Source organism: Asterias amurensis, chromosome 5 (genome assembly GCF_032118995.1).
Source record: "Asterias amurensis chromosome 5, ASM3211899v1".
In the NCBI taxonomy this organism is placed as follows: Eukaryota; Metazoa; Echinodermata; class Asteroidea; order Forcipulatida; family Asteriidae; genus Asterias; species Asterias amurensis.
This window is the reverse complement of record NC_092652.1, coordinates 12724662-12750810: the sequence shown is the minus strand read 5'-3', so window position 1 is coordinate 12750810 and position 26149 is coordinate 12724662. Positions and strand designations below refer to the sequence as shown.

At 38.8% G+C, this 26149-nt stretch overlaps 1 protein-coding gene across 2 annotated transcripts in view; it reads right to left on the bottom strand.

Moving 5' to 3' along the window:
- LOC139937646 (aromatic-L-amino-acid decarboxylase-like) overlaps positions 1-26149 on the bottom strand; it is a 64141-nt gene that overhangs the window by 28999 nt on the left and 8993 nt on the right. For both annotated transcript variants that reach the window (XM_071932888.1, XM_071932889.1), the window contains exons 3-7: positions 16538-16651; positions 10038-10089; positions 9797-9867; positions 6565-6711; positions 5752-5895 (exon numbers count right to left, since the gene is read on the bottom strand). In XM_071932888.1, coding sequence (XP_071788989.1) covers positions 5752-5895; positions 6565-6711; positions 9797-9867; positions 10038-10089; positions 16538-16651 — 528 coding nt within the window. The remainder of the gene's footprint in view (positions 1-5751; positions 5896-6564; positions 6712-9796; positions 9868-10037; positions 10090-16537; positions 16652-26149) is intronic.

Genomic DNA, 26149 nt, shown 5'->3' with positions numbered 1-26149 from the left:
GATCACATACATAAGATACACCCTTATTAATCCAATGTTTATAATGATCACAGTTGTAACTAGACATTAAGTGTTTGTGAACAAACACGACGCTGTTCCGTGTTGTTTTGCTTGGATTATGTGCTTCATTGCCCAAGGAATATATAACTGAAAAAAGGTTTCCAAAAAGTTGTGTAGCTCTTGTTATAAAGTCTTACTTCCCGGTTGACACGTAAGTAAAGGTCAACATGGGCCCACAGCTACCAAAGATTAACCTGCAATGCCAAGGAGACTATAAAATCGGTTGTGTAGATTTTGATATATAGTCCCACTTCCGGTTGACCCAGAAGTAGAGGTAAACTTGGGGTCACAGTTTTCCAAAGCTAATATCTATTGCCTTAGAGTCTATAACTGAAGTTTGAACATTAGCTTTTTACTTTTTTAGATATGGGCTCACTTCCGGTTGACCCGGAAGTAAAGGTCAACATGGGGTCAAAGTTGTTTCAAACTAATCGTGAATGCCCAAGGAGTCTATAACTGAACAAAAATTGATAATCTGTTGTATAGTTCTTGAGATATGGTCCCACTTCCGGTTGACCTGGAAGTAGGGGTCAACTTGAGGTCACGGTTTTTTAAAGTTAATATTTTATGCCTAAGGAGTTTATAACTGAAAATATTTTGAAAATCTGCTTTAAGGTTCTTTAGATATGGTGACACTTCCGGCTGACGCGGAAGTAGAGGTCAACTTGAGGTCACAGTTTTTTCAAATTATCTCCAACCCCCCAAGCAGTCTTTAAGAATAAACAGTTGAAATGTCGGCCGTGAAGTTCTTGAGATATGATGCTGCAAAGATTTCCTAATTAATATGCAAATGAGGGTCACTGGTGGTTAATTATTAAAGAATTTTAATATGTTTTATGATAGGAATTAAGCTAAACATCCTAAAGCTTCCATTTTATATTATTTTACGTGTTTAAAAACACATAATTAATTTGTAGGATACTCCTTTATTTTTCTACTCCTGCCGATAGGGGGCGCTTATGAGACATTTCAATTGCACGATTTGTGCACGGTAATGTCTGTATCTGACTCTGTATTTGTATGTGTACGTCGCAGAGCCCAAAACTGTCATAAAATGTCAAGTAATAATTTCCCCTATAGAACACGGCCCAGTTTTATGGCTCTGTCTGCTTCAACCAAACTCTGCCCATTTATTATACAACCATCCATTCTATTACTGTGCAGGCGCTGAAATATCTGTGCAATTAGTTCAAAGCAAAGATTATATATGATAAGTTTCCCCGCGCACAAGCAAAAATATCCCTGCTAAGCTGTGAAATATGCGAGCTTAGAAAAGCACACAAACAAAAGAAATCCCTGCCATAAGCAGTCTATTTCGCTTGACGTAAGCGCAGAATTCAATTCTTCTGCAGAGCACTGAATCTTTTTCATTAAGCAAATTCCAATCATGACTCGACTAGTCGCACCTCAAACCTAACAACGACACTTGTCGAGATAAAATACAGATTCTCCAGATTTGTGCCGCTATGTGCCGCAAAGGCAATATTAATAATTTTGCGAATGGGTGTGACTAGTAAATTTTACTACTCGACTAGTCGCACCTCAAACCTGACTACGACACTTGTCGAGATAAAATACGGATTTTCAATATTTGTGCCGCTATGTGCCGCAAAGGCAATAATAATTATGTTGCGAATGGGTGTGACTAGTGAATTTTACTACTCGACTAGTCACACCTCAAACCTGACTACGACACTTGTCGAGATAAAATACGGATTGTCAAGATTTGTGCCGCTATGTGCCGCAAAGGCAATATTAATTATGTTGCGAATGGGTGTGACTAGTGAATTTTACTACTCGACTAGTCGCACCTCAAACCTGACTACAACACTTGTGATAAAATACGGATTGTCAAGATTTGTGCCGCTATGTGCCGCAAAGGCAATATTAATTATGTTGCGAATGGGTGTGACTAGTGAATTGTACTACTCGACTAGTCGCACCTCAAACCTGACTACAACACTTGTCATGATATAGTACGGATTCTCAAGATTGTGCCGCTATGCCGCAAGGGCAATATGGGCAATATAAATTATGTTGCGAATAGTAGTAAGCAACAGAACTGGTTCACCAAACAGGTAGTCGGGACAAATTTTTAATTATTGTGCGAATGGGTGTGACTAGTGAAATTTACTACTCGACTAGTCGCACTTCAAACCTAACATATGACACTTGCCGAGATATTAAAGTACAGATTCTAAAGATTTGTGCCGCTATGCCGCAAGGGCAATATTAATTTAAGCAACACAACTGGTTCACCAAACAGGTAGTCGGGACAAATTTTGTAGTCGATGTGTGGACACGATTATAACGGGAGTAGAGAAAATTAGTAGTCGCGACTCAAATAAGAATTTGTAGTCGCGACTTTAACACTAAGCACACTAGTCGCCCCTGCCTACTTTTGTCTCAAGTAAAGCACGGTTTTTCCTGCGAATGCAAATCAAATTTTTAAGTCACTGTTTTCGCAGTGAAAGTTTCGCAGGATCGAGTTGAGCACAATTAGTCAACTGTAGCAAATTTTTGTATGCGAATTGTGACGTGAAGAACACATTTCCCGCTAAGCTGTAAAACACGCTTAGCGTAAGCACAGTTCCCTGATTACGTAAGCGCTGCGATTTTTTCCTTTAAAAGCCATTGGCCCAGGACCAAACAACATAATAGCTTTTTAAACACAAAAGCAGCTTAACCATGCCTCATGTTCAAGTTGTGAATCCAGATGTTCTGCTCAATTTCTGCAATTTTTGTAAAGCAAAGTGTTTTCCCTGTTTATTATAAGCAGCTCTATAAAACTGAGCCACTCAACCACCACAGAAACGTCACCATAATAAAATCTCTGCTTTTGTATTCCTGTCAAAGAGTTTTTGTTTGTCATGGTCTAATTTCCGAACGTAACGCGAAAAATTGGAATTAGTTTAGGCAAATGGTCCCCGGCGCGAACAAGGTGACTTTACCCGTAAATAAATCCAAATCCCGGGCGGTCTATTTTCGTCGTCCACGCTCGTCGCCTGAAATGAACCCGGTCCACGACGCACCATGCTCAGGCTTGTCAAATTTTGGGAACAAGTTTAGACTTGTGCTAGTCGGTGACCGGAAGGAATCTTTGTATATTGAACAAAAAAACGCAATAACACCGGTCGAAAGTGGGATAAGGACTTGGTCAAGTCAACAATTTACAATTTTGACTATTCAAATCAAGTTTTACGCCGTACCCATGATCTTTGAAAAATCTTCCCCGGAAAAACAGGTTTTTAAAAATAGTTACACTGTTTCTATAAGTTCTGATGCTTTTAAAATGACCATCAATAAAATATATCTTAATCTAAAGCAGTTTTGGGAAGTGTACAACATGTAATTTAATTTTAATCGAATAAATTATGTTTCCGAAAGCTGGGTTTGTTTACACTTCAAGAGCCATTGTGTTTGTGCACAGACACAAAACGTGCAATATATGACGTCATGGTGACGTCGTCCAGATTTTTATGTCGGAAATCACATTAACAGGACCTGACTAGTGTATAGCTGAAAAAAGTTTCAGGATTGGCGGTCTACTTTTTGAGATATGGTGTTAACTTGGTTTGCTAATTAAATATTCACAAGCTTAATTAAGGCTTATTAGTTAACAATTTTAAATTTTTTTACGATAAGAATTAAGCTTATGTTCTAAGCTTCAATTTGGTATAATAAACTCACTCTTTCGTATTATGGTTTAGGAGATTAGGCTGCTGCAAAAACGTGTACAAATAATAATAATAATAATAATAATAATAATAATAATAATAATAATAATAATAATAATAATAATAATAATAATAATAATAATAATAATAATAATAATAATAATAATAATAATAATAATAATAATAATAATAATAATAAAAATAATAAAAATCTCGACGAAAACAATACCTGTTCCGACGGACGGTCGGAACAGCTCAATAAAAACAATAAAAATCTAGACGAAAACAATACCTGTTCCGACGGACGGTCGGAACAGCTAATTAACTGGTGGCATTGTACGTAAGATCCCCAGGCAGTAAGAACATCTAACCAAAAACGGTTGGGGTGAACAGCCCTCTGTAAAATTCGAACAATACTCTGGTGACCGCCTTCCAGAAAAAGTATATTCTGGAAATTAAATAATGTATAGAACAGGAGGTCCAACCAGAGGCCTCTGCTTTAATAGCAACCTGCGAATCCACGTACACTTGAAGGCACTAAAATATGAACGGGTGTCCACCATTTTAACACCACCTTGGCTGTAATCTTGAATCATTTGATTCCTAGGTCAAGGTTCTTAATAAATAACTTAGAGGGATCAGGGAGAGTAAGGATTAAAAATGGGAGCTCAGACAAAAGGAGAGATTTCCCACCAGTAACTCTACCCAACACTGTAGGGTTGCGCATAGACCATTGCCCAATTAAGTTGCTGATGGAATTTAAAACCCGGAAAAATCGATACCTAGGGCTCTAAAGCGTTCTTGGTGAAGGACCCAGTGAACATCAATATCAGGACAAACACCTTTTTGACGGCCCTTATTACCACCAATCCAAACTGCATTGGTTTTACTATATTATTAACCTCAAGGCACGACATACAAGCAAAATCGTCTAGTAGCATAAAGGCTCTGCTAAACGAGTTTTCAGAACCGTCTAGAGTAAACACGGTGTCGTCTGTATGTTGAGAAAGCCTGTATTCGGAGCCATCAACTGTAACACCTTTCAAAGTGTTGTCCCTGTGAACCATTTTGCCTAGAATTTCGGCACACAAAAAGAACAAATAAGGGCTTAAGTCGTCACCTTGCCGGTAAAAAAAAATCTGATCCTTCTTTTGTGTCGTTTCCATATCTATGAAATGCAAATGAGTGAGAATAGACCCTCCCTTGCACTATTACAACTGGATTTAAAGCTTTATCATACTTTGGATAAATACATCTCCATCACCAATGATTCCACTGTTTATTTTCACAAAAAATGGGACTCTTTCAAACTATTGTTTCAAGGTTAACATCGTATTTTGTATTTTGTTTAGTTCTTTGCTGTTAAAGGAACACGTTGCCTTGGATCGGTCGAGTTGGCCTTTGAAAAGCGTTTGTTATAAAATGTATATGGGTAGAAACATGCTGTAAAAGTAGAATACAATGATCCACACAAACATGCCTCGAAATTGCACGGTTTTCCTTTTACCTCGTCGACTAACACAGTCGGCCATTTATGGGAGTCAAATTTTTGACTCCCATAAATGGCCGACCGTGTTAGTTTGCACAGTAAAAGGAAAACCACACAATTTCGAGGGATACTTGTGTGGATCATTATATTCTACTTTTAAAGCATCTTTTCAACCATATGCATTTTATAACAAACGGTTACAAACGCTTTTTTATAGACCAACTCGTCCGATCCAAGGCAACGTGTTCCTTTAATGTAACGTAGTTTCAGCATGTTTGTAATATGAGGAGTGGTCTTAAGTGTGAATAGAAAATTTCCTCCGTGAAAAAAAATCATCAGTTGGACTGTATAGCCTCCATTTCTTTTCCTGTGAGTGAATTGCTACTGCGTGTGAACGAAGGAGTAATCCTCACCCCGGTGTTGTGGCTACACACGTCGACCCCCAGGCTACACCCCAGTAGACCCTGACATTTATTTTATGGGCATAACACTTTTAATCTGATCTTTTATAAGAATATAACTTACAAAGAAAGGAATGAGCCCATTTTGTTTATCTTCTTGTATGGCTTTGCGAAGTGTGTTCTCACGTAAACTGTAAGAGTCATCTGTTTGAAGACGTCGTAGTTTCACAAGAGTGATCAGGGCGTTCTTTTCCACTGAAGAATGGGCCTGTTTTACAAAATAGAGAATTGAAACATTTGAATTACAATGATTTCATAAATATCGCACACAGTTTCGCTATGCCTATTGACCATGACCTGTAAGTCTTGGTGCAAGACGATGCGGGCGCTGTCGATGAGTTGGCTGCGCTGTGTGTGAAAGGAAAACGAGAACGTCTTGCACCAAGACTACAACGCACACGAACGGATATGATCCGGAAACTGGGCGTGTCGGTCATAACAGTGTAACACACGGGCGTCGTCGTACATACAGAGCTCAAGCACGTCGGAAACGGATAAGTTTTACAGAGTTGCTTACTTTATCACGCCTTTTAACCAAAAAGGCATTTATGAATGGGAATAAAAGAGTAGTGTTTCGTTCTTAAACGGCCGTTTAAAACCTTGCAGGGTCGTTGCCGTGCGATAAAGGCCCGATTGGCTCGGGCTTTTATCACACGGCAACGACCCTGCAAGGTTTTAAACGGCCGTTAAACAACTAACTACCCCCTTTTTTTTTTCTTTCTTTTTTTAAAGTAGAAAGACACAATTTACACGAAATACACAAGCTCACACTTCCAGGCGTCAGGTGTAGATTTGACAAGTGTTGGAGTAGAGGGAAAACAGTTTTTCACGTGCTTTGAAAGTTATTCTGTTGTTGAATTGATGTTTGGAACCATACCTGATCTGAACAGTACACAACAAGACGCGAACAGATGGTTCCATCACTGACGTCATCGGCTGAGTTCTGCATCAATTCTCTATGTGTGCGGATAGCCCGGTAGCGAGCAGCAAACATTGCTACCAGTGTCGCCTCACTCATTGTCCCCTGATTCAGAAGCAAGATTAACGTCTTAAAACCACTAGATACTACTGATAAATATCAAAGACCAGTCTTCTCACTTGTTGTATCTCTACATATGCACGAAATAACAAACCTGTGAAAAATTGAACTCAATTGGTCGTCGACGTTGCAACATAATAGTGGACGAAAAAACACCCTTGTCACATGAAGTTGTGCGCTTTCAGATGCTTGATTTCGGGCTTTCTAGCTCAATTTCGTCAGCTATAAAATTTTCAATTTAAAGTTGCAGCTTCCGTGTTTTAAGTCGAAACACAGAAAAATCTAATTCTGCGGTCTAGACATCAAATTCAAATATTTTCAGTGGAAAATATCTCGAAAATTACGTTACTTCAGAGAGAGCCGTTTCTCACAATTGTATACTATCAACAGCTATCCATTACTCGTTACCAAGAAAGGTTTTATGCTAACAATTATTTTGAGTAATTACCAATAGTGTCCAGTGCCTTTAATAAAAAAAACACCTACAACAATACAATACGCTGATGCCACACAAAATACTCTAAAAAGTCATGAATTGAAAAAATAATCCCCGTACATAAAATGTTTTACAACGATTTTCTCAGAATGTTGTCATCCTACAAAAACAGGCGGAATGTTTTTGCCTCAAGAACAAAAACAAAAACCGAGCTTCATATGCACTCCGAAGAAAATTGGTTAGACTACTGGGTGTCTGAAAGGGAATGATTGCAACTGTCTATTCTTCTATACCCGAACATCCACTCTACTATAGCTAACCATGAACGGAATACTAGTGGTATTAGTATCAGTCGAATTGAACAATAATTATTTTACCCGAGACTCACTTACTGTGTTCCTTATATTTATGTACCAAAGGAACAAAGACACTAATTGTGATTACGCTCAGATTCGGAGGGACGATTTTGTGGCAAGATTCAATCACAAATTAGGGTTACATTCTGCCCAAAATTAAAACGATTTCTGATTGGTGTATAATAAGCAGGTTGTATGGGTTAAAGGGTTCAGTTTACATAGCCTCTTAATAATAATGACAGTATATCCTAAAGTCAGGATTGTCTGTACTATTAAAACACATTCATAAATTACAGGGCCGGTTCCTCATTTTGATTGGTTAAGACGACATCGCGTGGGGTGTTTAATTGCAGTGGCCGCTATTGGTAATTACTAAAAATAATTATAAGCATAAAACCTTATTTGGTGACGAGTAATGGGTAGAGGTTGATGGTGTAAAACAGTGTGAGAAACGGCTCCCTCTGAAGTGACATAGGTTTCGAGAAAGAAGTAGTTTTCCACGAATTTGATTTTCGAGACCTCAGATTTAGAATTTGAGGTCTCGAAATCAACCGTCTAAGCACACCACTTCGTGTGACAAGGGTATTTTTTCTTTCATTATTATCTCGCAACTCTCGAATTTGAGCTCAAATTTTCACAGGTTTGTTAATTTATGCATATGTTGAAATACACCAAGTGAGACCAAAAGACTGGTCTTTGACAATTACCAATAGTGACTGGACCTATAGTACAGTACGCCCAACAAGTTTTGGAATGTTTGAAATCTACTGAGACAAGGAAATGGTCCAAAGACACCTAATATTCATTTCTAGTATAATTGCGTTAAACAAAATCTTTAAATTTGTTTTAAATGGCGATCGACATACCAAATGACGTAATAAATTAACAGTAGCCTAAACCTAAATTAATTGTCACTCCGGTTGTAAACGCCCTCTCTGTCAAAGCTTCTATTTTACATGTTATTGTACGGGATATACAGATACAAACTTGGCGGATACAAATGTAATGAATTTCTTGTTGTGAACGTATACTATTATTGTTAACTATTCATTGATTGATTTGCCCATTTCCTATAGCAACCGACAAGCACCTGTCAGTTTCCCGGAGCACATATTTTCCTTTGAGGCGTGAATCTGGTGTATCACTGTCTCGTATTCTAAAGCAATTTAATTTCCACTCTATGACAAGTCTATTGATTTGAGTATATTTTTGGATCCAACAAAATCACTGCTTGTCGTGGGTGTTACTCTACTTCCCCCAAGGTAACGCATGATAATAACCACAATACTTTATTTTAATCTAGCTGTAAACCACAAACTAAATGGAATTCATAAATACTTAAAAAAACAAAACAATAAAAAACAGCCCCTCTTGAATGAAACGTTAATTCCATGTGATTAAGCAGTAGCGACGACCAGGTGGGGCAGTTGATATTAAGCGTGAGGATTTCATTAAGGAAGCACTACTGGAGGTCTTCAGCTGTGTCTTGTCATTTCCGTCATTGCATGAACACGCTTACTGCTTTGTCACCTTTTATAGAGTAGCAGGGACGTGTTAACACTACGGGCTAGTGTGACGCAATCTATGAATGTCTGATGTCACTCTATCTTATTGTCTGTCTCTACCACACCAACATTAACTATCAGACTTAAATTGATGCTCAGTTCAGATGATATAGATTACCCTGCAACGGTAAAGTGCTACGACATTCAAACTTAACAAAAAATATATATTTAAGACTGCAAACTCTGACCATGCTCTGACCCACTGAGAGACAACGGCAAGTTGTGAACCACTCAGTACGCATTATTGACTCCACGAGCTGTATGTTTGAATTCCATCTGATAGTCTGTAATCATTGGTGGCACCCTTGTCTTGTCTAAATTCCCCCTTTGTGTAACCATATGACGACCTCAGAGTCGGTACAGACGTTTCATTTTCCCATAATCAAAAATATTACTTTAACACGGTTCAGTCAAACATTTTTTTTACACATACAAACGAACCCGACCCCCTAAAGAAAAAGGAAAAAAAAAAGAGAAAAGCAAAGATGAAACAATTGTTCATGTCAGTTTATCGACAGACTTGTTCCGGTTGTTAAAGCCCGGTTATACTAGCGCACAAATGCACCTCTTTGTTTGTTTGTTTTCGAATAATTTGGGCCATGATTTTTAATCAATATGTTTTTTAAATGGCTTTGATGTACGATGATATAAATAGCAGGAAGAATTTGTCAGAATTTGTTGTTATTGAAAGACCTGATATGGAGGCTGCTTACCTGTAAGACGCCACCACCTTTGCCGTCTTGGTTTCGATGCATAAAGCTTGCAGGTAAGCCGATCATTGCAGCTGAACAAAACAACCACAAAGACAGTAAGCTGCACACTTTAAACATTGTAACATGTTTTAATGCATAAAAGGGTCTTTGAAAACGCTTTCAGAATCATTGCTTAAAAAATATGAACAAAATAACAAATTGATGGCCGGTTGACTGAATATGTAACGTGCAAGGAACTCACCAAGCCAATCCATGACAATGATTTCAAGTTCCGTACAAGCAGGGCTTGATGCCTGTTGAAAAACAATACGGAAAGTGTCAGAAAAAAATGGTTATATTTGAAACAAATGAAAACAGATTGTTTTTGTCGTTTTGAGTCAGCCATGTGTTTCTACTGAAAGTTTATAACGTCCAGAAGCCCTGAACAACCCCAAAAGATTTAAAAGGGAATATTTACCATCTCGTTTACAGTGCACTTTATCTAACAAACGATGCACAGTGCCGGCAAATGCCGACATATTGTTTGAATAGGCCAATTGTCTTAAATTAACCCTATTGTTCACACTAGGTAAAAAGGGCAGGACAAAATCTGCCCTATACACAGTATAAGGGGCATGACAAAATCTGCCCTATACACAGTATAAGGGGCAGGACAAAATCTGCCCTATACACAGTATAAGGGGCATGACAAAATCTGCCCTATACACAGTATAAGGGGCATGACAAAATCTGCCCTATACACAGTATAAGGGGCATGACAAAATCTGCTCTATACACAGTATAAGGGGCATGACAAAATTTGCCCTTCACAGTATAAGGGGCAGGACAAAATCTGCCCTATACACAGTATAAGGGGCAGGACAGAATTTGCCCTATACACAGTAAAAAGGGCATGACAAAATCTGCCCTATACACAGTATAAGGGGCATGACAAAATCTGCTCTATACACAGTATAAGGGGCAGGACAAAATTTGCCCTTCACAGTATAAGGGGCAGGACAAAATCTGCTCTATACACAGTATAAGGGGCATGACAAAATCTGCCCTATACACAGTATAAGGGGCATGACAAAATCTGCCCTATACACAGTATAAGGGGCATGACAAAATCTGCCCTATACACAGTATAAGGGGCATGACAAAATCTGCTCTATACACAGTATAAGGGGCATGACAAAATTTGCCCTTCACAGTATAAGGGGCAGGACAAAATCTGCCCTATACACAGTATAAGGGGCAGGACAAAATCTGCCCTATACACAGTAAAAAGGGCATGACAAAATCTGCCCTATACACAGTATAAGGGGCATGACAAAATCTGCTCTATACACAGTATAAGGGGCAGGACAAAATTTGCCCTTCACAGTATAAGGGGCAGGACAAAATCTGCTCTATACACAGTATAAGGGGCAGGACAAAATCTGCTCTATACACAGTATAAGGGGCAGGACAAAATCTGCCCTACACAGTATGAGGGGCAGGACAAAATCTGCCCTACGCAGTAGAAGGGGCAGGACAAAATCTGCCCTACACAGTAGAAGGGGCATGACAAAATCTGCCCTACACAGTAGAAGGGGCATGACAAAATCTGCCCTTCACAGTAGAAGGGGCAGGACAAAATCTGCCCTACACAGTAGAAGGGGCATGACAAAATCTGCCCTTCACAGTAGAAGGGGCAGGACAAAATCTGCCCTACACAGTAGAAGGGGCATGACAAAATCTGCCCTTCACAGTAGAAGGGGCAGGACAAAATCTGCCCTATGCAGTAGAAGGGGCAGGACAAAATCTGCCCTACGCAGAAGAAGGGGCAGGACAAAATCTGCCCTACGCAGAAGAAGGGGCAGGACAAAATCTGCCCTACACTGTAGAAGGGGCAGGACAAAATCTGCCCTACACAGTAGAAGGGGCAGGACAAAATCTGCCCTACACTGTAGAAGGGGCAGGACAAAGTCTGCCCTACGCAGTAGAAGGGGCAGGACAAAATCTGCCCTACGAAGTAGAAGGGGCAGGACAAAATCTGCCCTACGCAGTAGAAGGGGCAGGACAAAATCTGCCCTACACTGTAAAAGGGGCAGGACAAAATCTGCCCAACGCAGTAGAAGGGGGCAGGGCACAATTTGCACTTCACAGTAGAAGGGGCAGGACAAAATCTGCCCTACGCAGTAGAAGGGGCAGGACAAAATCTGCCCTTCACAGTAGAAGGGGCAGGACAAAATCTGCCCTTCACAGTAGAAGGTGCATGACAAAATCTGCACTTCACAGTAGAAGGGGCAGGACAAAATCTGCACTTCACAGTAGAAGGGGCAGGACAAATCTGCCCTACGCAGTAGAAGGGGCAGGACAAAATCTGCCCTTCACAGTAGAAGGGGCAAGACAAAATCAGCACTTCACAGTAGAAGGGGCAGGACAAAGTCTGCACTTCACAGTAGACGGGGCAGGACAAAGTCTGCACTTCACAGTAGAAGGGACAGGACAAAATCTGCCCTACGCAGTAGAAGGGGCAGGACAAAATCTGCCCTACACAGAAAACATGTATTCCCATTGAAAGAATAAAACCTCAAACAACTTTTAAAGTAAACGTCGCCTTGGACATTTCCCCAAACGGTGATCCTATTTTCGCTGGTGTTTTACACACACAAATGAAACTAACGTCGGCACAGAAAACTTCAACACCTACACATCTGATCCTTGCGACCACCGCCGGATACTGTTGCGAATCCCCCCCCCCCCCCACACACACACACTACTGCGCATCGTACTTGATGAAGTAGACATGCAAATGTCATGACATACACATTTTTATCCCTTCCTTGTCCAATCACAAACTCACAATGATTTGCCTTCATTCCAGTTTTTATAACCGACAAGCCGGCCTCCCCGAATCTGTGCGAATTATTCGATCGGCCAGAACTGTGTGGTAAGCTAATCCAGAGTAAAATAATAAATTATTAGCGGTCCCTTTGAACGTGGACCTTTAATGCTTCATAATGATATCGAAATACCTAATATGGGCAATTCCACCAAAAAGTGTCCTCGGCCCAAAAAATTGAAGTCAAATTTGTGGATTTAAATTTAAAGTAGCAAGAAAGAGTGATACCTAGTGATTTCAAATCTATGTTTGTTTCATTTTTTTCCCTTGGTTTTCCATGTTTTTCATTGTTTATTAAAACAGTTTTTTTGTGCCAAATTCATGATTTTTGGGAAATGTTTGGCACAATTGTCTAAAATGCCCTCCTGGTTACATTTTAGATGATATTTCAATTATTCTTGGCTTAAAACATATAACTGGTGGTAAGTATTCACAATTTTAAAGAAACTTCATTGTCAATTTATTCACAGGGTGCTGCCACTCGTTTTAATTAGCCCTTAATTACCAATTATGAAATGTAATGTCCATGACATTGCATGGTGTTTAGTTTTATATTTTAAAGCCAGTAAGAGATATTTTCATGAGACTTCATACGCAAAGCTAGTTTTTAGGGGCTAATCCTATAATGCAAGAAAATTAATAAAAAATTAATTACAACTGTGCTAACGAGCGTCATGGACATTACATTTAGCGTCATGGACATTACGTCATGGACATTACATGTATCATGAAACTTACCTTTTTGAAGGTAAATGCTACAATTTATCAATTGGACCTATTGTAGGTAAACCTGGACTAGTCAAAGAGAACATTTGTCATAGACCTCATCAGAAATTTGTTTCAAGCTCTTTTTTAGCAGCGCGTTTAGTGGCAACATCGTGCACAGATTCTACAAACTGACAGCCCAAATCCGAGATTTTCAGGTGAGTTTTCTCATGGAACTGATCTTTCCTAAAAACATTCAAGTGACATTTTCATACTGAAATGTATGTGAACTGTCGGTGAGACAAGTTTAAATGAATGTAGGACATTATAAACACACTTTATCATCAAAGAAGACTTCTCAAGGCCTAGGCGTAATGCAGATTTGTACACATCTACGGATAGCTTGGATACAAAGACGTCATACATAAAGTAATTTTTTATTTGTACATAGTTTCAGAATGGCTAATACTTGAGTAGAGAGGCAGAAAAAGTATAGAGAGAAAACAAGACAAAACATGGAAACATGATTGTGATAAACAAAGCCCCATGCAGCCAATCTTTCCCTCATTTGTTGTTCTCCGCTCTTGTTTTGCATGTCAATCTAGGTGGAACGTGTAGAGGATGACCTCAATGACTGTCTCGTATTTGGAAAACTAAGGAAGCATCTACGTTTGACTTGTTCCTCCCAAGAAGTCCTCCCAACTCATTTTAACTGATCTTCTGGGAATTGTTCACCCAGTCTTGAACATAGCAGTATCCAGATCAACTTTGAAAATTACAGAAACCTTTGATGTTTAATTTCCATTTACTGTCGTCACAAAATGTTGACGCAAGATGTTCAGTATATTACTCAAGATGAACAATCACCTTGTGAGAAACACATAAAAGGGAATTATGTTAAAGATAATTAGAAAAAAAAGGTTACTTCATGTATACCTACATCTCTGGTCTATCATAACTACTCCAAGGCAGAAGCCAGCCTGGTTGGATGTGGACGGAAAGTGCAAAAAGGGGACTTACCGAGGGGCGGGGTTTAGGTGAGATTCTGGGGGAGGTTTGGTTCTTAAAAATGTTTGGAAGAGGTTAAACATTAAGATAGGGACATTCATTATAGTTTAAAACACATATTAAGAGCAAGGCAGCACATGGGTTTACAAATTCAGGGTAAAAGCATGATGCATCATTTTACAAGTTTGACGTAATGTCCATGACGCTAAAAATAACCCAAAATGTAATGTCCATGACGCTCTATTAAGACGTGTAACAAGAAAGTTGACAGGTTTTCTTAAAAATATTATCACTGTTCATGTTAACTACTTCCCTGTTTAGCAAATAAAAAGGTATTCTAAAAATTTTGAACTTTAACTTCACAGAGTTTTGGAATTGAGTGTGTTGTACCCAAAACCCACTTCCGTTTTTCGTAATGTCCATGACGCTCGTTAGCAGTGCTCTGACTCCTTAATTAATTTGAACTTTTCCAAATACATAGTATCATTTGACTTACTAGGACACAAGATACTAGTATCAAACACAAAACTATAAATCAAAGCTACTTGGTGTGTTTAACTGACCAACAAAGTTCTAAAAATGTCTCAAAACGTAATGTCCATGACGTTGAATTGCCCATATACGACTTCTTCTTTTCGCGTCTGTTTGGAAGGGAGGGCAGCGGAGAGACGCAGAGACCGATAATATTGTTTGATAACACATTGATTGTATACTCCGTGGCGATCGATACATACGGAGCTCTGGAGGTGCCATCCGACATGTTGAGATTCTGATATAATTATCTCCGGATGACGACATCCTAAACGCACAAACGTCGACATACCGAGATTGTGTTGACATCCTAAGATTGAAAACTTTTACTCTGGATGTCGAGCTCCTTAAATTATGAAGTTGTCTTCATGTGAACATTTTTCTCGGGATGTCGACATTCTTACGTAAGCCTAAACAAGGGCGGATCGAGGGGGCCAAAACACGTCAATCAACGCGCCGACGTGACTCGTTCGTGGCATGGCACCGTACCGTGACAGCACAAGTTGGATAGTCAATTATTACAGAAAGACATCCAGACATCCCGAGATAAAATATCGCAGCAACACGACATCCAACGTTTATACTATAGGATGTCGAACATCCGACATAATTTTCTCGTTGGTGTCGACTTTACTTGTGTTTAGGATGGCGTCATCCGGATATAATTTTGTAAGGATCTCAACGTGTCGGATGGCAACTTCAGAGCTCCGTGTACACATGGATGTTGTAACATTTTCTGCCGCGGTCATATTGAGTAAATTAGACACGAACTTGCAGAGCCCGTTTTCATGGCTCTGCTTACCGCCAAATTTTGCACTTACGATCACCATTCTCCGCCTACGTGCAAGCGCAGAAGGTCTTCACTAGCCGTGTAAGCGTAGAATGTCTAGTTACGTGGAGTTCGCAAGCGCAGAAGCCCAAATTCCCCGCCGCTTACCTGTGAAATATGTTTGGCGTAAAGGACGGAATTTCCTGCTTACGTAAGGGCCGAATCTTTGCTTACGGTAAGCAGAGTCATTAAACTTGGTCCAGTGGGCGCGATTTCACAATGAGCTAAAATTGATCTTAAATGCAAATCAATCGTAGTTGCTAAGTAAAGTGTAATGTCACAATACAAATCACTATGGTAATACTGACAATTTGTCTTGCGATGAATTTTATGCTTTTTGAAGCAATGGGAGTATTGAATTGGCTTCGCACCGAGGGTTGGTCGTAAAACCATTTTTAAGGACATTAGTGTAGCCCAGCTCTGTTTGTCGAATTAACGCACGAGGACCGGATTTTGGCTTCCGACAGAGGTTATTTTTGGATAAAGGGTTAGTTCAACTCTTCGTCTGAACGTATAGTTGAGCACTGCTGCACGGTTTATTGATAAAAACACGTAACTTGAACTTGGGGATGGCCACAACCAGACCGTGATTTTACACAAAGGTTTTTTAATCGTATGAAAATGTCCTCAAATAAAAACAATCCGACATATCACTCAGTATACTTGTCACACTTTTGTAACATTTTATAGTGGCTCTAGAAACCCAATTGAAAGTCTTTCCGTTATTTTCTTATTAGGGGATTGTGTATAGGACAATATATCTTTTGAGTTACCTTAAATTAATTTGTTATTTACTTACCCATGTGAAGCCCAGACAGCTGATAGCATCAGCTACCATATCACCCAGCAATGAAGGGAAGCTATTAAGAGCAGGGAAGTAGGCGTGCATATGGGGACTTTGCCAGTGAGTCACCTGAAAGATAAAACACACCAATACTATTGGCTGAAAATAATACTGTTTTAGATACCCGGGCTCATTTTTAATTTTTTTTTTTTGCTTTTCTGAGTTGAGTATTAAGTAACGTCCAATTTGTTTAGATCTAAAGATGACTATCTTTCGACTTCCGGAAGTAACTGTTGAACACAATCATGATGAACACATCCAGAATGAGTAAATTATCTCAGTCTGTCGACATGCAACCAGCAAATGCAGATTTCATGCGAGAGAGTGTCTTCTATAAATCTACTACCCAAGTTGTTGACATCAATAACTTGCCTTAGAGTGAAATTGATATTAACTATACGTGTATATGATGAAGCTATATCCCAAAAGATGACTTCAAGCCCAAAGGCACTTCTGTGTGTTTACCGCCAAACCGCATTCTTGCCACTGTTTTATTAGTTAGACGTTGTTAGAATAAGAGATATTGAGTATCTCAAGAGTGTATGTTTAAACAGATGTTAGAAGAGGGTTTGTCCCCATCAGGTATTCTCAAATTAGTAAATGTTGGAGGAAGCAATATTTAGATGCAAATTTAAGATTAAACATAGCATATTCAGAACCAGCCCAGCTAACGCTTCAATCAGAAGCAAGCGTTAACTTTAAATTTAGGTAAAGAGTACAATTTAAAAATTCAACCGAGTTGTTTTAGTAAAGTATTACACAAACTGCAAATCTTATAGAAGACTATATTTGAAAACAATTTTGAAAAGCAGAAGAATATTCTTGAAACAAAAGAGCTTGAAATGCAATTTTTGCGTATATTTGTATAAAAAAAACATCCTATGAGTCTTCATTTACCAGAGATAACTTTGATAAAAATAGCCGAGAAAAAGTAAACAAACAAATAAATAAATTAACAAATAAATGTTTTTTTTTGTTTATAAAATAAATAAACAAGTAAATAAATAAATATCACGCTAAAAAAAACTGTAGACACTTGTTTATAAACTGCTCACAAAAAGAAACTTTTTTTCAATCCAGTATATTTGTTATTATTTATCACTCTCTTTGTATATGGTATATATCAATGCAAAGCTGAACTGTTCCTCTTTAAAAATATAATACCACATTTACATTGATTACATGTTGCTGGACTTGGCTACACGAATAACAATGAGGCAAAGTCACAAATCAAATGTGCCAAAATTACCATTGTCTGTGAATGGTCAGAAGGTAATGGTCACTATTCAAACCGATCAAGCTTTTCAGAACCATTAATGATTTGCACCAGTGAGCTAATCGAACACAATTAACCCTCATCTCTTGAAAAACACCTTGATGGGTATTTGAAAGACGATATTCTACAGCCGAATGCAGTCCCATACTTGCAGACTCTTGGACCAAATGCCATCTTTCAAGATGACAACGCTCGCCCCCATCGATCCCGACTGTGGTCTGGTTCCCAGACCAAAAAATCTCCGACTAGGCTCTGTCGAATTAATTTTTTTAGGGACCGGTATCACCCAAAATCACGTGACCAAAAAGGAGAAATTCCTCCTTTTTCGAAGTTATGCGAAACTTTCCGAACGTGTTGTCGTCTACATTCGGATAGTATCGTTGATGGTCGGTATGGAATCATAATGTCAGTCCTGTCGGCCGTAGATCCAGGAGTTTTTATGCCAGCTATCTATACTATTAAAAGCGTAACCTGCGCCATCTTGGATTTAAAATTAGAAGGTCCAGTGGTATGGCATCCTTGTGGAATCCAACACGGTTGTTTATGTGGAATTCAATACGTTTGTGTGGTTTCAGACGTCGGGTTGCAAGTCTGCAAAACCCGGATCCAAACTCGCACTTACAAGTCATGTGATTGGAGGAAGTTTGGGCGGCGACCGTGCGTCAACCACTGGTCGATGTTGTTACCAGACTTCCTAGAAATCTTTCTGACAGGCGACTCATTGGACAGTGTTTCGCAGATGGTGCTCCGGATTGGTTCATTCATTGCCCCTTGCCCGCCCACCCGCCATTCGATCCGCCCTTTTTGGTCAGGTTACTTTCGTGTTGTACTAAGCATGGTTCTCCGGATTGGTTCATTCATTGCCGCGCAGGGTCGAAAGGGTCGAAGAAGCTGGGTGCCAGGACAAAACCGAAACCAATCCCACGAATTTGACCGAATTTGCATTGAATGGATGAAGTACCGTAGATTGATGTTTCGCAGGCGACCATGTGTCAACCACTGGTCGACGTTGTTATCAGACTTCCTAGAAATCCTTCTGCGGGTGACTCATTTGTTGAAAAGATTAAATGGAGAATATTTATAAAAAAGCATTCACTTCTAAACGGCATGAGAATTATCATGATGAACAAGGATGGGATCAAACGGAAGCTTAATAATTTGGAAACATTGGGTAGGGCCGGCTATAGGTTGGAAGGTGTCTGAGGGAACTTTACAATTAATAACATTTTGGGGGTGGGGGGGGGGGGGCCTTACACAAAGAGCCATTCTGGTCAGTGTATTGTGAGTGGTGTGTTGTCTGGTTTGAGACAGGCCACCTGTTGCTTGGTGAAGAAGGTCGCCGTGGTACCACTTTAGGTTGACAGTGGGTGGCGACCTTGGACCTTTTGCCAGTAAACTCAAATGGGTACATGAATATCGTTTTAGAATACGGTCTGTTCATGGAGGTATAATGTTGCAGTTTCAGAGTTTAACCATGGAGGTAGAATTGTGAAACCATTCCTTATACACGTACGTGAAAGGCTGTTTTGAAGCTGTAAAAAAAGAACTTTGCTTTGCATTTGGTCAAAGTTGTTAAGCAAAACGACATTAAGTTTGCTTTTGAATAAGTCCATTCACAAAATTGGTTAGAGCAGTGTGTCGGTCAGGTCTCAGAATGTACATTTTGCCAAATCCATTTTGAAGCCTAATTTAGCCATCGGCCCGTCGGGTTGGTTACTGATGGAGATAATATTAACAAAAGAGACCTCGTGCGGCTGAATGGGGTACATTTTTAGGAGTTTGTCTATTGACCCAAACTGGACGTAACAAACCCTAAACATGACTTGACATGCTTTCTGAAAGTGAAATAAGTTAGAGAAAATTAAGGAGTGGGGACGAGTTTATCGTTTTTATTTAGTTTGTACGATATAGGGTTCCAGAGATATGGGATGTATGGAGGTTTGTTCCTAGAGCAGCGTGAACATGAACGCGGTCAGAAATTGTGTCGTTTGTCGTTCAAATTTCGCGAGATGCAATAAACCCAAAGTGACAATAAAACAAAACCAGACCTGCCAATTGTCTCACGCATTTGGGCTCTGTCTCACGCTTACACGCACATCAACCATTATTGGGGCGAGATCGGGAAAAAAAATTAACGACATTTTTTGTACAAAATTTGTACAAACAGAGCGCAAATTCGCAGATTGCGCACGCTTTTGCTCATCCAGTAGGTTCAGCTCAAATTCGGCAGAGCGCAAAACGCTTATTGCGCACAAGTTTGTTCCGATTCTTTAAGCAAATTCGTTGAAATGCGCTCCACTAGCGAAGACACAACAGGCAGAAGAAGTGAGCGATTGGATTTGGACATCATTTTTAGTCTATTTTTTTCAAGTTTGGAAGGATATAATCTGACACAATCGAACCTCCACATTAACCATCAACATCTCCTGTGTACCTCAAGTGAGTTTTAATTATTCTGAGGAGGTTTTTGATGCATTTTGAAACACTTTTTGTCCACAATTAAATTTCACATTGTTTTATTTATTTATAAAAAAAAAAAAAAAAAAAAAAAAAAAAAGGTTGGGCGGCGATTTAAAAAGGCCTTCTTAAACTGGCAATTTTTTTTCCGGGGGGATGGGGGTTGAGCTTTGAAAAATCTCACACATAGCTAGCCTCTGGACTTGGCATCTCTGCCTGCAAAACACTTTTTTGACGTTAACGTTAAGTGCTCCCGTTATACATGCAGCCTATTGACCAGAAAGTTTACAAGACCAATTCAGATGAGAATAAACTAAAAAGAGGCCTACGCTCTTACCGCCCCGCCCCCCCGAAAAAAAACCCAGTAGATAAATTAGATTTGTGGCACACAGCATGTTCCAAAAACTCGCTTTACTTATAGTGCTGTAGCAACGCTATGTATCGTGGGACGTAAAAATGTCATTTTTGACGATGTTTTTTAAAAGGAAATGCAAGCATTATGAATGTATATTGAGTGTGTGGAGAAAGTTTTGGTAGTGTAGTACAAAAGAAATTTTAGCTATTGCTGGCTAACGGTCAGTTTCACCTATCAACGCTGATTTGAAAAACGTGTAACGTTAGGGAGGCCCAACACATTAGACCCCTATAAGGATCACGGGGGAGCCTTATAGTTTCTAGATGCATAAGGTACGTCGTCTAACCCAAAACGAGGTGGGTACAGCCACGGCAAGTAGTGGTGGACGTGCGAAATAGCTTCATTTTGGGTTAGAATTATGACGCCATGCATAAATATTGAGAGAGGCGTATAACACCCTCACCCACATTTCAAAACATTTGTGTAAAGGATTTTTATAGCCTAGCGGGGTGCCGCGCGAAGCGCGGCATCCCGCTACTTGTTATTTAAAGCCAATGCAGGCGTTGTGCCTAAATAAAGCGTTTGCAAAGCGATGCGACAAGTTCAAAATATATAAACCTGGGAAATCGCTCCGGGATCTGGTAAGTTTTTGTCCTTTTTCTTCAAAAATATTTTCTCAAAGGTGTTTTGACTTGAGTGTTCATTAGACATTGATTGAGGATTTAGTGTCATGATTTTTGAAAGTCGTAAAACTGGGCCAAATCTGGTGACTAGCTGTCGAAATTATACGTGTTTAACCAGATCGTCATTTGTCGCCGATCAAAATAATCTCGTAACCCTCCGGCCTGGCGGCCGTCGGGAGGAGGGTTACATTTTCGCAACTAGTGCAGACATGGGTTCCCTGGAGATGACCCCGACCCTGACAAGTTACGTCATGCTCTATTTTTAACTGTGGGTGATACCTGACCTAAGATTTTTTAACAAGAGACGTCAAGGAATCTTTGGTCAGGGGACCAGACTATCCCGACTGGTGACTGACTACCTGAAAAATGTTGGGGTGCACCGGATGGGTTGGCCCGCAAACAGTCCAGACCTGAATCCCATGGAACATCTGTGGGACGAACTTGGCCTCGCTGTCCGCGCCAGAACCACCAACACATCAACTGTGGCTGACCAAACCAGGTTCCTTAATGAAGAATGGAACGCAATCCCTCATCATCAGCGCATCACAAGACTTGTGTGCAGCATGTAGAAGAAGGTGACAGGCTGTCATCAACGCCTTCGGATCATCTACTCGTTACTGAACGTTTTGTATCACTAAAGTGTTTTAAGATCAGTGAGTTGTCTTGCTCTAAACCAAAGTTCTTTTCTTAATAAAGTGGATTAAGATCAGTAAGTTGTCTTGCTTGTTTGAATTACAGTGTCAATTTGATTGTTCACACAGAACACAAAATTGCTAATTTTGGCACATTTGATTTGTGACTTTGTCTCATTCTCATTAAAGGCAGTGGACAATATTGGTAATTACTCAAAATAATTATTAGCATAAAACCATACTTGGTAACGAGTCATGTGGAGCTGTTGATAGTATAAAACATTGTGGGAAACGGCTCCCTCTGAAGTGCAATAGTTTTCGAGAAAGAAGTAATTTTCCACGAATTTGATTTCGAGACCTCAGATTTAGAACTTGAGGTCTCGAAATCAACCATCTAAACGCACACAACTTCTTGTGACAAGGGTTATTTTTCTCTCATTATTATCTCGCAACTTCGATGACCGATTGAGCTCAAACTTTCACAGGTTTGTCATTTTATGCATATGTTGAGATACAACAAGCGAGAAGACTGGTCTTTGACAATTGCCAATAGTGTCCACTGCCTTTAATGTGGTCAAGTCAAGCAACATGTAATCTTTGCGATTGTGGTATCATTTAAAAAAAAAGAACAGTTCAGCTTTGCAATGATATATACCATATACAAAGAGAGTATTAAATAATGACAAATATTCTGGATTGAAAAAAAGTTTGCTTATTTTTGTGAGCAGTTTATACTAAAGTTTTCATTTAACTATTTAATTAATTTGTTTATTATTAATATTGGTACATTTCTGTGCTAATTCCTGTTTCTTACTGTGCCTGTTATATATTAAAAGTATTTACTAGAGTATCTTATAAGTGTGTTTACTTGATGTTTGACTTATGTATGCTGATGTTATTGTTGAGTAAACATATTGATTATATTGTCAAACAAATAAAGGAAGAAGTGCCTGCCACGTTTCCAACCATGTGTCACCAAGTGCAATTATCCGTAAACATCAGACATACGTGACTTTACACAAGAAGAGTGAACATGTTTGAGTGAACTTAACTCAATATCCAGAGAAAAAAATTGAATAAAACATAAAAATAAATAACTTTTGTTAAATGTAGTCAAGTTTAAGTTGCAAACTGTAATCAATGGTGTGATGCAGCTGCACAGATGTTTTCATATTGATTATATTGTCAAACAAATAAAGGAAGAAGTGCCTGACACGTTCCCAACCATGTGTCACCAAGTGCAATTATCCGTAAACATCAGACATACGAGACTTTACACAAGAAGAGTGAACATGTTTGATGCTATAATGCGCAAGATGTTTGTATATGCGGCAGAAATCCATTGCTACCCAAAACAAAAAAAATTACATTTTCACATTAAAAACTAATTATACGAATGGCTTCGCAAATCCCAATGTAACATTAATTTTTAAGAAAGTCAGTCGCCTATCCAGATCTTGTTCTAGGTGATAATTGATAATAAAACATTACTTTTGTTATTATTGTTACGACATATTCCTGTTTTATTTTCCTTCTGTATTTGTATTGTTTTGTTTTACATCTAATTGCTGAATGGTGTGTGCTACAACGGTAAAACAGCCGGTCACTGGGTCAGAGAATGGCTAGAGAATGGCCCTTCACTTAATTATGGCCCCTTTAGTCCCCAGTCTCATTCAATATCGGTAATCCTATAAGTAATCATTGAGTAGTCTCATTCAGCAATGGTAGTCCCATAAGTAATCAATAAGTAGTCTCATTCAGTATTGGTAGTCCCATAAGTAACCAATGAGTAGTCTCATTCAGTATTGGTAGTCCCATAAGTAACCAATGAGTAGTCTCATAAATGGTAGTCCCATAAGTAATCAATGAGTAGTCTCATTCAGCAATGGTAGTCCCATAAGTAATCAATAAGTAGTCTCATTCAGTATTGGTAGTCCCATAAGTAACCAATGAGTAGTCTCATAAATGGTAGTCCCATAAGTAATCAATGAGTAGTCTCATTCAGCAATGGTAGTCCCATAAGTAATCAATAAGTAGTCTCATTCAGTATTGGTAGTCCCATAAGTAACCAATGAGTAGTCTCATAAATGGTAGTCCCATAAGTAATCAATGAGTAGTCTCATTCAGTATTGGTAGTCCCATAAGTAACCAATGAGTAGTCTCATTCAGTAATGGTAGTCCCATATGTAATCAGTGAGTAGTCTCATAAATGGTAGTCCCATAAGTAATCAATGAGTAGTCTCATTCAGTATTGGTAGTCCCATAAGTAACCAATGAGTAGTCTCATTCAGTAATGGTAGTCCCATATGTAATCAATGAGTAGTCTCATAAATGATAGTCCCATAAGTAATCAATGAGTAGTCTCATTCAATATTGGTAGTCCCATAAGTAACCAATGAGTAGTCTCATTCAGTAATGGTAGTCCCATATGTAATCAATGAGTAGTCTCATAAATGGTAGTCCAAAAGTAATCAATGAGTAGGCTCATTCAGTAATGGTAGTCCCATAAGTAACCAATGAGTAGTCTCATTCAGTATTGGTAGTCCAATAAGTAATCAATGAGTAGTCTCATAAATGGTAGTCCCATAAGTAATCAATGAGTAGTCTCATTCAGCAATGGTAGTCCCATAAGTAATCAATAAGTAGTCTCATTCAGTATTGGTAGTCCCATAAGTAACCAATGAGTAGTCTCATAAATGGTAGTCCCATAAGTAATCAATGAGTAGTCTCATTCAGCAATGGTAGTCCCATAAGTAATCAATAAGTAGTCTCATTCAGTATTGGTAGTCCCATAAGTAACCAATGAGTAGTCTCATAAATGGTAGTCCCATAAGTAATCAATGAGTAGTCTCATTCAGTATTGGTAGTCCCATAAGTAACCAATGAGTAGTCTCATTCAGTAATGGTAGTCCCATATGTAATCAGTGAGTAGTCTCATAAATGGTAGTCCCATAAGTAATCAATGAGTAGTCTCATTCAGTATTGGTAGTCCCATAAGTAACCAATGAGTAGTCTCATTCAGTAATGGTAGTCCCATATGTAATCAATGAGTAGTCTCATAAATGATAGTCCCATAAGTAATCAATGAGTAGTCTCATTCAATATTGGTAGTCCCATAAGTAACCAATGAGTAGTCTCATTCAGTAATGGTAGTCCCATATGTAATCAATGAGTAGTCTCATAAATGGTAGTCCAAAAGTAATCAATGAGTAGGCTCATTCAGTAATGGTAGTCCCATAAGTAACCAATGAGTAGTCTCATTCAGTATTGGTAGTCCAATAAGTAATCAATGAGGTGTCTCATTCAGTAATGGTAGTCCTAAAAGTAATCATTGAGTAGTCTTTTTCAGTAATGGTAGTCCCATAAGTCATTAACGAGTTGTTCTCATTCAGTTTCGGTAGTCCGATAAGTAATAAATGAGTAGTCTCATTAAGTAATGGTAGTCCAAAAGTAACAAATGAGTAGTCTTATTCAGTAATGTTAGTCCCATAAGTAACCAATGAGTAGTCTTATTTAGTAATGGTTAGTCCCATAAGTTTAGAAATGAGTAGTCTTATTCAGTAATGTTAGTCCCATTAAGTAACCAATGAGTAGTCTCATTTAGTAGCGGTAGTCCTATAAGTTTAGAAATGAGTAGTCTCATTTAGTTATGGTAGTCTTATAAGTTTAGGAATGAGAAGTCTTATTTAGTAATGTTAGTCACATTAAGTAACCAATGAGTAGTCTCATTTAGTAGCGGTAGTCCTATAAGTTTAGAAATGAGTAGTCTCATTTAGTAATGGTAGTCTTATAAGTTTAGGAATGAGAAGTCTTATTTAGTAATGTTAGTCACATTACGTAACCAATGAGTAGTCTCATTTAGTAGCGGTAGTCCTATAAGTTTAGAAATGAGTAGTCTCATTTAGTAATGGTAGTCTTATAAGTTTAGGAATGAGAAGTCTTATTCAGTAATGTTAGTCCCATTAAATAACCAATGAGTAGTCTCATTTAGTAGCGGTAGTCCTATAAGTTTAGAAATGAGTAGTCTCATTTAGTAATGGTAGTCTTATAAGTTTAGGAATGAGAAGTCTTATTTAGTAATGTTAGTCACATTAAGTAACCAATGAGTAGTCTCATTTAGTAGCGGTAGTCCTATAAGTTTAGAAATGAGTAGTCTCATTTAGT